Source organism: Takifugu rubripes, chromosome 4 (assembly GCF_901000725.2).
Source record: "Takifugu rubripes chromosome 4, fTakRub1.2, whole genome shotgun sequence".
Classification (NCBI taxonomy): Eukaryota; Metazoa; Chordata; class Actinopteri; order Tetraodontiformes; family Tetraodontidae; genus Takifugu; species Takifugu rubripes.
In genome coordinates, this window is record NC_042288.1 from 9905545 (window position 1) to 9919226 (window position 13682).

At 41.6% G+C, this 13682-nt stretch overlaps 1 protein-coding gene and 2 long non-coding RNA genes across 3 annotated transcripts in view; 1 reads left to right on the plus strand and 2 right to left on the minus strand.

Moving 5' to 3' along the window:
- Positions 1-197: 197 nt before the first annotated feature.
- LOC115249549 (uncharacterized) overlaps positions 198-13682 on the minus strand; it is a 41354-nt gene continuing 27869 nt past the window's right edge. The window contains exons 5-7 of the long non-coding RNA XR_003888228.1: positions 9891-9997; positions 9688-9791; positions 198-377 (exon numbers count right to left, since the gene is read on the minus strand). This is a non-coding gene — a long non-coding RNA (uncharacterized lncRNA). The remainder of the gene's footprint in view (positions 378-9687; positions 9792-9890; positions 9998-13682) is intronic.
- LOC115249550 (uncharacterized) lies at positions 1986-9377 on the minus strand. Its single transcript, XR_003888230.1, has 3 exons — positions 9245-9377; positions 8923-8925; positions 1986-2243 (listed from the first exon to the last, which is right to left on the minus strand). It is a non-coding gene; the product is annotated as an uncharacterized lncRNA (long non-coding RNA).
- LOC101078735 (cubilin-like) overlaps positions 2624-13682 on the plus strand; it is a 78500-nt gene continuing 67441 nt past the window's right edge. The window contains exons 1-15 of the mRNA XM_029835161.1: positions 2624-2689; positions 2820-2843; positions 3019-3141; positions 3221-3379; positions 3517-3675; positions 3813-3971; positions 4109-4267; positions 4405-4563; positions 4701-4859; positions 4997-5155; positions 5293-5364; positions 5526-5670; positions 5760-5956; positions 6055-6153; positions 6271-6368. Coding sequence (XP_029691021.1) covers positions 2638-2689; positions 2820-2843; positions 3019-3141; positions 3221-3379; positions 3517-3675; positions 3813-3971; positions 4109-4267; positions 4405-4563; positions 4701-4859; positions 4997-5155; positions 5293-5364; positions 5526-5670; positions 5760-5956; positions 6055-6153; positions 6271-6368 — 1923 coding nt within the window. The 5' untranslated portion in view covers positions 2624-2637. The remainder of the gene's footprint in view (positions 2690-2819; positions 2844-3018; positions 3142-3220; positions 3380-3516; positions 3676-3812; positions 3972-4108; positions 4268-4404; positions 4564-4700; positions 4860-4996; positions 5156-5292; positions 5365-5525; positions 5671-5759; positions 5957-6054; positions 6154-6270; positions 6369-13682) is intronic.

Below are 13682 nucleotides of genomic sequence, written 5' to 3' on the forward strand. Positions count from 1 at the left end.
TTTGATGAAAAATTGCTTTATTAAATGTTTTCACTACAGCGGAATATGACTTGAGAATGTGCCATCACGTCTTGGCTTGAAAATGTCAAGGGACACTAATTATTTTAGGTAATAAGTAATTATTGTTGTATTATTATTGACATTAATATTTCATTTTATTATATTGAGTTAATTATAGGGTAAAATATTGCATTTTCCTAAAATGACCGCTGAATGTATTTCCGATGGGTTAAAATAATTAAAGTTTGTGCTGCTGCTGCTGCTGCTGCTGCTGCTGAATGAGCTCTTGGCTCATATTCTCTCTTAATATTGGTCAGCCAGACACGACCCTCCCATTCAGGTTAATGATTAACCCCAGTAGGTCTGAAATGGGGGCTCTGCAGTCAACAAAATTAGATCAGTGCAAATTAAATGAATACTGTATTTAAATATGTATGATAAATATTACCTTAAACGTTCTAAACACCTGCAGATAATTTCAATTAAATGTATTTTAATTTGTTGAATGCGGAGACCATGCTTATGACATCAACCACCCTCTTTCATGGTTTTATGTAATGTAAATAATCAATGTCCTCATTCAGACATCCGGAAATTATCGTAAAGAAAATCCTTTTCTCACACCTGAATCAACAGTGTGAGACAAGCTCAGTTTTCTCACCATGATGTCAAGTGTTTTACAGGTCAAGTTTTATGTCACTGAAACGGCACAAAAGCAATCTGGCAATAACTTTTGAGTTATTGGAAATGCTGACACCTCATTTGAGCTTTAAATTTCAAATTTTGTGTGACAGTAAATTATTATTTGTGTTATATATGTTCAGAGCGAGAAGCAGATTTAAGTTCTATATAACTTATTTTATTTCTCTTTAATCCTCTTTCTGTAGTTGCACAGATCCAAACAGGTTCACCAATCGACTCTCAGTGGGTCTGTTTTGGACAAGATGGTGAGCTTCTTTCAGACTCACAGTCCGAGGCATCACAGGGTGCCAGGGCCACCTCTGGGATGTGATCAGCCAGCTTGGTGGTGATCTATTATGGTATGTGTGCAATGACTGAGGGGTACGTGGCTGGCATGACCATACGAACACAATTGAGATAGAGGTGGTTGATTGGTCACTGTCTTGATCTGGCTGAGAATCCTGATGTCAAAGCCATCCAACCAGGCTGCCAGGGCGTTGGGCCAGAATTCTGCACATAAAGGAGGGCTGACATGACAGAGCCATGACAGAACCAAGACTGGATCTGTGACTCTGGAGGTAGTCTTCCTGTTAATGCAGCAGCTCCTGGGAGAACTTATTGACTTGATCCGCCTAGTGCCCAACAGTTTGTGCTGCTGCTGCTGCTGCTGCTGCTGCTGCTGCTGCTGCTGCTGCTGCTGCGCTGCTGCTGCTGCTGCTGCTGCTGCTGCTGCTGCTGCTGCTGCTGTGCTGCTGTGCTGCTGCTGCTGTTGCTGCTGCTGCTGCTGCTGCTGCTGAATGAGCTCTTGGCTCATATTCTCTCTTAATGTTGGTCAGCCAGACACGACCCTCCCATTCAGGTTAATGATTAACCACAGTAGGTCTGAAATGGGGGCTCTGCAGTCAACAAAATTAGATCAGTGCAAATTAAATGAATATTTAAAAATGTATGATAAATATTACCTTAAAAGTTCTAAACATCTGTAAAATATTTTACTCAAATGCATTTTATTTTCTTTCATGTGGAAACCATGTTTATGATATCAAAGAACCTCTATAATGTTTTGAATGATTGTATATTAATCAAGGAACTCATTCGGACATCCGGGGACGATAATAAAGAAAATCCTTTTCTCACACCTGAATCAACAGTGTTAGACAAGCTCAGTTTTCTCACCATGATGTCAAGTGTTTTACAGATCAAGTTTTATGTCAATGAAACAGCACAACAGTTATGTGACAATGAAACTTTGGGTTATTCATGAAAAGGATGAAATCTCACTTGATCCAGTATGTGGGGGGATGACCAAGGGGTATATGTCTAGCATGACCAAACCATCACAGGGGGTTGTTTAGTCCCTCCTTTGATCCAGCTGAGGGCCCAGATGGTGAGTGACGTCCGGCCTAGCTGCAGGAGTGTTGGGCCATGTTTCTACAGAGGAAGGCTGGCTAATGTGACAGAGGTGTTTTCGACCCAAAGCTAAGTCCTCCTGGAGACATCTCAGAGACACCACAGAGGTCTCCACAGGGACTGCATGATGGCGGCTGCACAGACTGTGCTACCTTTGGTGTTTTGTCTCCTGTTCTTGAAATTGTGGACCCAAAGGATGTCAGACAGAATGGTCCAGATTATTTTGCACAGAAAAGTTGACAGATCCGGAATAATGATCTTAAGGTCAAGGTCATGAACCATAAAGTTAGTACTTTTGCAATGAACCTAAAGTCCTGCTTGAAAGTCCTAAACAAATATCCTAAAAAACATCCTGAAACAACTTTCACATCCACTTTATGATTGATAACCATGTGTGCCTTTCTCAAGGATTTCACATAGTAATCCATTCTTGTCACAAATGATGTCAGAAGATTATTTATTGCTGCTGTTTCTATACTGGCTGCTGGCTATATAAGTTGCAATACTGGTGTGGAGTGTTTGAAGCAGAAGGTGAACAACTTCACCATGTGGACGCAGCTGGTTCTTTGTGGCTTGATCGCCTCATGTGGGGTGCAAGGTATTGTTCAAATGTTCTTGTTTTTGACATTATTGGAATTATATAATACAAAATTTTAATTTCTATATTTTATAGAGTGATTGGCTATTTACTTTAAAAGTGATTTCCTATCTTTCTTCCAATGCACCAGCTTATTACACAACTGCCTCGTGGAGTAAGTAAAATAACAGCACAATATCCACACATAGTAACATTGTTATTGCTTTGATTTTAGCATGTACATGATTGCATTTTGTAGGTTTTAAATTGCAATAATTTCCTAAATTCTCCTCATTGCAGTCTTCATCACCAAGAACAATATGGTCAGTTAACCCTCTTGTATTTCTTAGCTCAGCACTCCTCAGCAACAACTCCACAGCCGTCATGTCAGCATAACTGCAACACTCACATGGGAAGCTGCTCCTGCAGGAGCTCTTGTCAGTACTATGGCAACTGTTGCCGTGATTACTCCTGTAAGTATCATGCAGCTGCAGGTCTCCTTTACAAAATAATGAAAATCTAATTTTTTGTGCCTATTGGTTTCTTTGATAGATTACTGCCCATCAAGCACTGCATCAAGTACCACACAGGACCTGGGAACCAATTCAACTCCACAGCCGTCATGTCGATACAAATGTGGTTATCACATGGGGAGCTGCTCCTGTGCGAGTTCCTGTCGCTACTATGGCAACTGTTGCCGTGATTACAACTGTAAGTATCACGTAGCTGTAAGCTCATTGGGGAAGACACCACATTGTGTCAGCAATGTTTGTCTGTTATTCCTGATATAGAGACACATCATTTGAATTAAATATTATTGAGACCTACGTAACTGTATTCTTTGATAGATTACTGCCCATCAAGCACTGCATCAAGTACCACACAGGACCTGGGAACCAATTCAACTCCACAGCCGTCATGTCGATACAAATGTGGTAATCACATGGGGAGCTGCTCCTGTGCGAGTTCCTGTCGCTACTATGGCAACTGTTGCCGTGATTACTACTGTAAGTATCACGTAGCCGTAAACTCATTGGGGAAGACACCACATTGTGTCAGCAATGTTTGTCTGTTATTCCCAATATAAAGACACATAATTTGAATTAAATATTATTGAGACCTTCGTAACTGTATTCTTTGATAGATTACTGCCCATCAAGCACTGCATCAAGTACCACACAGGACCTGGGAACCAATTCAACTCCACAGCCGTCATGTCGATACAAATGTGGTAATCACATGGGGAGCTGCTCCTGTGCGAGTTCCTGTCGCTACTATGGCAACTGTTGCCGTGATTACAACTGTAAGTATCACGTAGCTGTAAGCTCATTGGGGAAGACACCACATTGTGTCAGCAATGTTTGTCTGTTATTCCTGATATAGAGACACATCATTTGAATTAAATATTATTGAGACCTTCGTAACTGTATTCTTTGATAGATTACTGCCCATCAAGCACTGCATCAAGTACCACACAGGACCTGGGAACCAATTCAACTCCACAGCCGACATGTCGATACAACTGTGGTAATCACATGGGGAGCTGCTCCTGTGCTAGTTCCTGTCGCTACTATGGCAACTGTTGCCGTGATTACAACTGTAAGTATCACGTAGCTGTAAGCTCATTGGGGAAGACACCACATTGTGTCAGCAATGTTTGTCTGTTATTCCCAATATAAAGACACATAATTTGAATTAAATATTATTGAGACCTTCGTAACTGTATTCTTTGATAGATTACTGCCCATCAAGCACTGCATCAAGTACCACACAGGACCTGGGAACCAATTCAACTCCACAGCCGTCATGTCGATACAACTGTGGTAATCACATGGGGAGCTGCTCCTGTGCTAGTTCCTGTCGCTACTATGGCAACTGTTGCCGTGATTACAACTGTAAGTATCACGTAGCTGTAAGCTCATTGGGGAAGACACCACATTGTGTCAGCAATGTTTGTCTGTTATTCCTGATATAGAGACACATCATTTGAATTAAATATTATTGAGACCTTCGTAACTGTATTCTTTGATAGATTACTGCCCATCAAGCACTGCATCAAGTACCACACAGGACCTGGGAACCAATTCAACTCCACAGCCGTCATGTCGATACAACTGTGGTTCTCACATGGGGAGCTGCTCCTGTGCGAGTTCCTGTCGCTACTATGGCAACTGTTGCCGTGATTACTACTGTAAGTATCACGTAGCCGTAAGCTCATTGGGGAAGACACCACATTGTGTCAGCAATGTTTGTCTGTTATTCCCAATATAAAGACACATAATTTGAATTAAATATTATTGAGACCTTCGTAACTGTATTCTTTGATAGATTACTGCCCATCAAGCACTGCATCAAGTACCACACAGGACCTGGGAACCAATTCAACTCCACAGCCGTCATGTCGATACAACTGTGGTAATCACATGGGGAGCTGCTCCTGTGCGAGTTCCTGTCGCTACTATGGCAACTGTTGCCGTGATTACAACTGTAAGTATCACGTAGCTGTAAGCTCATTGGGGAAGACACCACATTGTGTCAGCAATGTTTGTCTGTTATTCCCAATATAAAGACACATAATTTGAATTAAATATTATTGAGACCTTCGTAACTGTATTCTTTGATAGATTACTGCCCATCAAGCACTGCATCAAGTACCACACAGGACCTGGGAACCACAGAAACATCAAACACCACAGGTATGGATGGCCATCATGCCACTGGATCATTTTAGTTATAAATATCACATGTTGCATACTTTATTGTGTTTGATAGCTGTTTTATCAGCTCTTATTTTCAGACTGTCCTAATTTACTATTTCTTATTTATTGTTCGTATTTATGCTTCTGAATAAATTCAGGTGCACCGTGTGGTGGCTACCTATATGGAAGTTCTGGAACTTTTTATAGCCCCAACTATCCATATTCATACCCAAACAATGCAAGATGTTCCTGGTACATCAGGCCAGGACGGAGCATCATAGAACTGGAGTTCTCTTATGTAAAGTAAGCAGCATCGATTGTCCTGGAGGCTCCTGTGATGAGGATGATTATATTTTAAACATTTAATGCAAACCTCTCTTCTTCTTTTACAGCGTTGAGAGTCACTTCTCCTGTAGTTATGATGCTATTAATGTCTATGATGGCTACAATAGTGGTAGCCGGCTTCTGGGGAGATTATGTGGCTCCCAACGTGCCACCTTCCACTCCACTGGTGCCTATCTGACTGTGTACTTCAAGAGTGACAACATTGTGACCAGCCAGGGATTCCGTGCTCACTACCGAATAGTGTGTAGGTCCTGTTGGTCCTGTTGCACAATCCAGAGTGTCTATGTTTCTATATATTCTATGTAGTTTTTATTAACAGTGTTTCACCTGTTGTTTCTGCAGCCAGTGGGTCTTGCAGGTTCAACTGTGGACACCAGGTTGGAAACTGTTCTTGTTCTTCAAGCTGTCAGTACTGGGGGAGCTGTTGTCCTGACTACAACAGTAAGTATTGTTAGAAGACACAACGACACAGACGATATTCACTTTCCTTCAATGAGAATAACTGTCAAAAAAGTTGTTTGCAATGCAAACCTATATTTATTGTTAATCATCTGACAGATTACTGCGTAAACACATCTACACCGGCTCCCACCACACCAGTCTACCCCTCAGCAACAACTCCACAGCCGTCATGTCGATACAACTGTGGTTCTCACATGGGGAGCTGCTCTTGTGCGAGTTCCTGTCGCTACTATGGCAACTGTTGCCGTGATTACTACTGTAAGTATCACATAGCTGTAAGCTCATTGGGGAAGACACCACATTGTGTCAGCAATGTTTGTCTGTTATTCCCAATATAGAGACACATAATTTGAATTAAATATTATTGAGACCTAGGTAACTGTATTCTTTGATAGATTACTGCCCATCAAGCACTGCATCAAGTACCACACAGGACCTGGGAACCACAGAAACATCAAACAATACAGGTATCGATGGCCATCATGCCACTGGATCATTTTAGTTATAAATATCACATGTTGCATACTTTATTGTGTTTGATAGCTGCTTTACCAGCTCTTATTTTCAGACTGTCCTAATTTACTATTTCTTATTTATTGTTCGTATTTATGCTTCTGATTAAATTTAGGTGCACTGTGTGGTGGCTACCTATATGGAAGTTCTGGAACTTTTTACAGCCCCAACTATCCATCTTCATACCCAAACAATGCAAGATGTTACTGGTACATCAGGCCAGGACGGAGCATCATAGAACTGGAGTTCTCTTATGTAAAGTAAGCAGCATCGATTGTCCTGGAGGCTCCTGTGATGAGGATGATTATATTTTAAACATTTAATGCAAACCTCTCTTCTTCTTTTACAGCATAGAGAATCACTTCTCTTGTGCTTTTGATGCTATTAACGTCTATGATGGCTACAGTAGTAGTAGCCGGTTTCTGGGGAGATTATGTGGTTCCCAACGTGCCACCTTCCACTCCACTGGTGCCTATCTGACTGTGTACTTCCAGAGTGACAGCAGTGTGACCAGCCAGGGATTCCGTGCTCACTACCGAATAGTGTGTAGGTCCTGTTGGTCCTGTTGCACAATCCAGAGTGTCTATGTTTCTATATATTCTATGTAGTTTCTATTAACAGTGTTTCACCTGTTGTTTCTGCAGCCAGTGGGTCTTGCAGGTTCAACTGTGGACACTACGTTGGAAACTGTTCTTGTTCTTCAAGCTGTCAGTACTGGGGGAGCTGTTGTCCTGACTACAACAGTAAGTATTGTTAGAAGACACAACGACACAGACGATATTCACTTTCCTTCAATGAGAATAACTGTCAAAAAAGTTGTTTGCAATGCAAACCTATATTTATTATTAATCATCTGACAGATTACTGCGTAAACACATCTACACCGGCTCCCACCACACCAGTCTACCCCTCAGCAACAACTCCACAGCCGTCATGTCGATACAACTGTGGTAATCACATGGGGAGCTGCTCCTGTGCGAGTTCCTGTCGCTACTATGGCAACTGTTGCCGTGATTACAACTGTAAGTAATGACTGAAAGTTCTTTAATGCCTACTTATCTAATGTTTAGTCTCTTCATAACAACAACTGCCAGCTGTGTAAACTACAGTATATCATCCGTCCCATGCATGTATTTGTTGAGGTGTGGAATGAACAAGAGGCCTCAGAATGTAAGGAAAAGAGATGTCAACATCTTCGTTCTCTTCCATTTTTCACAGATTACTGCCAAAACTCAACCACTGGACCTACACCACCAACCACAGGTACACACATCTGCCTACACATCTGTGACTCTTCCACTGTTACATTATTTCAAGACCCACAGCCTGTAACACATCTTCTGCATTCTGCATCAGGAAACAGCTGTGAAAAATATCTGTCTCACTCTGGCACCTTCACCAGCCCGAACCACCCAGGCTATTACTACAGCAATTCCTACTGTACCTGGCAGCTCAGAGTACAAAACGACCAAAAAGTCTTCCTGTCCTTTAGATTCATGGAGTGAGCAAATAACATCTCCCATTTTTGGGATCACTAATACTCTCTGCAATGGTTTGAAGATACTTTGTTGTTTTTGTTCATCTTTTTGAAAAAATTAGATTGGAGAACTGCTGCTCCTGTGATTATGTTGCTGTTTATGATGGACCCTCTGTTGGCTCACCGCTTTTGGGCAAGTTGTGCAACAAAACCGTGACCTCCTTCCGCTCTTCCTCCAACTACTTAACGGTACTCTTCAGGACCGACAGCTCTGTGGTTGCTAGAGGCTTTAAAGCTGAGTTCACCAGCTCTCTGCCAGCAAATTCAGGTATGATTGAGGAACTGAAAGTGGACAAAATTCTTCCTGTAAATTAGTAGATAAAATTCTGTAGTACTGTAAAATTTTAATAACTGTTATACCTTTGATGTGTGAACAAACAAAATTCATACGCATCACTATGGATCACTCAACCCTAATCCTAAATACTAAACCCTAACCAACCCTCAGTCTACCCGAACCTTACCAGATTCCTAACCCAAAACCCTAACCCCCTTGAAACCTAGGACTAACCCTAAACCCAACTTCTAACTCAAAACCCTAACCACTCTAACCCAAATCCTATCCCTCACGCTGACCCACTTCAAGCATCAAAGATGAACCATCTCTTTGCAGCCATCACAGCAAGCCAGCTCTTAGTTATTTCAAGTGCTTTGCATGAATAAGACCTTTACCAGGTCAAAACGTCATTTTTCGGGACACTCTTCTATCGTTATTTATACAATTCTGGATGATTTCATTCACTTTAAACATTTAAGGTACAAAAACTTTAAGTATTACAAGTAACACCCCCACCCCACCCCCTTGTGCCGCACTACAATGTATTGGCACTGAACTGAAAGCCTTCCCTTGTGTGGTCACACTGCTTCAATGACGCATTACGCCCACTTCTCAGGTGAATCATCGCACAGTAGACAGGTGAGAGAACCACGGCAAGCTAGCTTCTAAAACAAAGCTTCGCTGAGTGCACGGCTGCAGGATTAAAGAAAGCAAAGAAACATTAATTAAGAATAGAATCTCACCTCTGCAGTGGTCAAGAGAAGTAATTTCAAAGCATCAAATTAACAGAGGAATGAAAAACACCAGCTAATGCTGCAACAGAAACTCACTCAACAGATGAACCACACAGTTCACAGGGACAACACCTCCACCAAACCAATGGATTGATTTATGTTTTGGCGCACAGCAAAGCTTCTACCAACACGCTTACAGTCTCCTGAATGAGGCGAGAAAGGCAAAGAGGAAGTGACTTGGTCACATGGGTGCTTTTGGACAGGTTGTGTAAAACCCTCTCGTCAATCACAGGACTGTGTTGACATCGGGTCTTAAGGAGCAGAATGATGCCTCCTTGTCTGAATGAGACTGAAATCGGCTCTATTGGCTCCATTTTTGACTAATTAGCTTTTCTGTTGCAGGTCGAGTCGTTTGTTTAGGCAACATGACCATTGTGATCAGCAGGGCTTACCTGAACTCTCTCGGCTATGACGGCAGCAGCGTGTACCTAAATGACCCTCAATGCAGACCCCAGATCTCCAGATATGACGTGACCTTTGTTTTCCCCATTGACACCTGTGGCAACATCAAAACGGTAACACCTTGCATCCTTTCAGAGAGAATATGTTACAATAATTCTCTGGTATGTTATCGCTACATTTGAAAGTCTCCTACCTTGGACAGTTTGAGGACGGCAGGGCGGTGTACACCAACACTCTTCGCGCCTATCCCTCCTCCTCTGGGGAAATCACGCATCAGGATCATCTCAAGCTGTTAGTGGGCTGTAAATGGATCAAGACTCGATATCAGAGATCATGTATCTCATCGAACATCGTGATAACAGCAGCACCACAGGCACAGGCAGATTCATCACCAGCATGCATTTCTACACATCCAGCAGTTTCATATACAAGGTGTGGAAATCAAGGGTGCACGCCATGTAAAAGTGGATCCTTCTTCAATCTATTCCACAAGAGTGCTGATTGTTTTGATCTCCTGCAATCTCAGGTTACTCAAGTTCCATATGAGGTCTTGCTCAACCAGGAATTGTTCATTCAAGTGGAACTGGAGAATAATGACAGGTCTTTGGTTCTCTTTATTGATACCTGCGTGGCCTCACCTTCACCCCACGACTTCCAAACCAGAGCTTATTATTTGGTTCGCAATGGGTAAGAATGCACTTTTAACAGAATGTTTCAAATTAAGGTCTTTAAATTTTACTGGGTCCTTTCTGGCAGCAGCAGGACGTAACAACCTCTGTTTCACCTGTAGATGCGCTGCAGACAGCACTTATCGAGTCTACGCATCTGGCTTCAAACACTACGCCCGCTTCGGTTTAGAGCCTTCCAGTTTCTGCGAGCCGGCGAGTCTGTGTATCTTCAGTGCAAGGTGCTGATCTGCCAGGACAGTGACACCAACTCTCGCTGTCGCCGTGGTTGCGTGAGACGTAAGACCAGAGACCTGCAGTCTCAGCACGAGAGCCAGACACTGGTCGCTGGCCCCATTCAACTCAAAGGTCTGAATCCTTTTTTCCCTTGATTTTTCTGTGTAATTATGCTTCAGTTGACTGATACCACTCTTTCCTTTCATCAGGCTCTTTAAGAAGAGGAATGAAGAATGAAGAGACCCAGGAGGGGGCCTGAGAGGGAAACTTGCATTTCCATTCATTTTATCAAATCAGATCTGTTTTTCTCTCTTTCTTGTCCAACATGGAATTGAAGTATATAATCATTTCTTCCTCTGATTAAGAGCATCATGAAAAGGCAAAGTCTTTGTGTTTTTCATATTTTCATTGTCATGCACATAAATGGGCAGCAATCAAAATCTAATAATAAACCATAAATGCAGAAAGAAGCTCATTTAGGAAAAACTTCACTTATAATTTATTAGTTCATAACACAATCAAACAATTTTCCATCCCAGAAGGAAAAGTGATCACCGAAAGGCTGCAACATTCAGCTTTATCTGAGAATGTAATACACAGTGAAAGAACATAAGGCAGCCATTATTGATGCCCCTGTTACTGGTGAGCAGGGTGACAAGAGGTGGTCCTAAAGACATTGGCTGTTTCCGAAACCACCCCCTATACCCTACATAGTGCACTCAATAGTGTGGTCGCCATTTTGAATAGTGTCCGAATTGTAGTGAGCATCGCTGTAACCTATGTAGTGCACTCAATATATCCCACAATGCACTGCGAAAAGTAGTGTACGAGTGAGCGCCCAAACTCGGAAGATGTATCCCATCAGCCTTAACGGTATCACGTGATACCGATGGGATACATTTTTTAACGTAATTTCTACTGTGCAGTTTGATATATGAAATTTTTAGAAATAAGATTTTTTTTTCAGTTGGGGTCCAATATGATCATCTTAAAATATTACAACATAAATGTGTAAAAAAAATAAATCAATCAATCTTCACTGATCCCCTGCCCCTCATTTAAAATTGCTCTTCGGAATCGTCTGTTCCTCACCAGGTGACACAATCTCAGTAAAATAATATTTACAAAGATGAAAAGGAGCTCTGGATCTATTTTTTGATTGAAAATTGCTTTATTAAATGTTTTTCACTACAGCGGAATATGACTTGAGAATGTGCCATCACGTCTTGGCTTGAAAATGTCAAGGGACACTAATATTTTAGGTAATAAGTAATTATTGTTGTATTATATGACATTAATATTTCATTTATTATATTGAGTTAATTATAGGGTAAAATATTGCATTTTCCTAAAATGACCGCTGCTGAATGTATTTCCGATGGGGTTAAAATAATTAAAGTTTGTGCTGCTGCTGCTGCTGCTGCTGCTGCTGCTGCTGCTGCTGCTGCTGCTGCTGCTGCTGCTGCTGCTGCTGCTGCTGCTGCTGCTGCTGAATGAGCTCTTGGCTCATATTCTCTCTTAATGTTGGTCAGCCAGACACGACCCTCCCATTCAGGTTAATGATTAACCCCAGTAGGTCTGAAATGGGGGCTCTGCAGTCAACAAAATTAGATCAGTGCAAATTAAATGAATACTGTATTTAAAAATGTATGATAAATATTACCTTAAACGTTCTAAACACCTGCAGATAATTTCAATTAAATGTATTTTAATTTGTTGAATGCGGAGACCATGCTTATGACATCAACCACCCTCTTTCATGGTTTTATGTAATGTAAATAATCAATGTCCTCATTCAGACATCCGGAAATTACCATAAAGAAAATCCTTTTCTCACACCTGAATCAACAGTGTGAGACAAGATCAGTTTTCTCACCATGATGTCAAGTGTTTTACAGGTCAAGTTTTATGTCACTGAAACGGCACAAAAGCAATCTGGCAATAACTTTTGAGTTATTGGAAATGCTGACACCTCACTTGAGCTTTGAATTTCAAATTTTGTGTGACAGTAAATTATTATTTAGTTAGTTAGTAGTTAGTTTTTGAGTGAATGGATCAGTCATAACTGTACATATAATTTCAAGGTCAATGTTCAGAGCGAGAAGCAGATTTAAGTTCTATATAACTTATTTTATTTCTCTTTAATCCTCTTTCTGTAGTTGCGCAGATCCAACCAGGTTCACCAATCGACTCTCAGTGGGTCTGTTTTGGACAAGATGGTGAGCTTCTTTCAGACTCACAGTCCGAGGCATCACAGGGTGCCAGGGCCACCTCTGGGATGTGATCAGCCAGCTTGGTGGTGATCTATTATGGTATGTGTGCAATGACTGAGGGGTACGTGGCTGGCATGACCATATGAACACAATGGAGACAGAGGTGGTTGATTGGTCACTGTCTTGATCTGGCTGAGAATCCTGATGTCAAAGCCATCCAACCAGGCTGCCAGGGCGTTGGGCCAGAATTCTGCACATAAAGGAGGGCTGACATGACAGAGCCATGACAGAACCAAAGCTAAGTCCTCCTGGAGACATCTCAGTGACACCACAGAGGTCTCCACGGGGACTGCATGATGGCGGCTGCACAGACTGTGCTACCTTTGGTTTTATGTCTCCATTTCTTGAAATTGTGGACACAAAGGATTTTAGACAGAATGGTCCAGATTATTTTGCACAGAAAAGTTGGCAGATCCGTAACCATGATCTTAAGGTCAAGGTCATGAACCAAGTTAGTAATTCTGCAATGAACCTAAAGTTCTGCTTGAAAGTCCTAAACAAATATCCTAAAAAACATCCTGAAACCACTTTCACATCCACTTTATGATTGATAACCATGTGTGCCTTTCTCAAGGATTTCACATAGTAATCCATTCTTGTCACAAATGATGTCAGAAGATTATTTATTGCTGCTGTTTCTATACTGGCTGCTGGCTATATAAGTTGCAATACTGAATGTTGGAAGCAGAAGGTGAACAACTTCACCATGTGGACGCAACTGGTTCTTTGTGGCTTGATCGCCTCATGTGGGTCGCAAGGTATTGTTCAAATGTTCTTGTTTTTGACATAATAGTAATCAATAAATTTAAA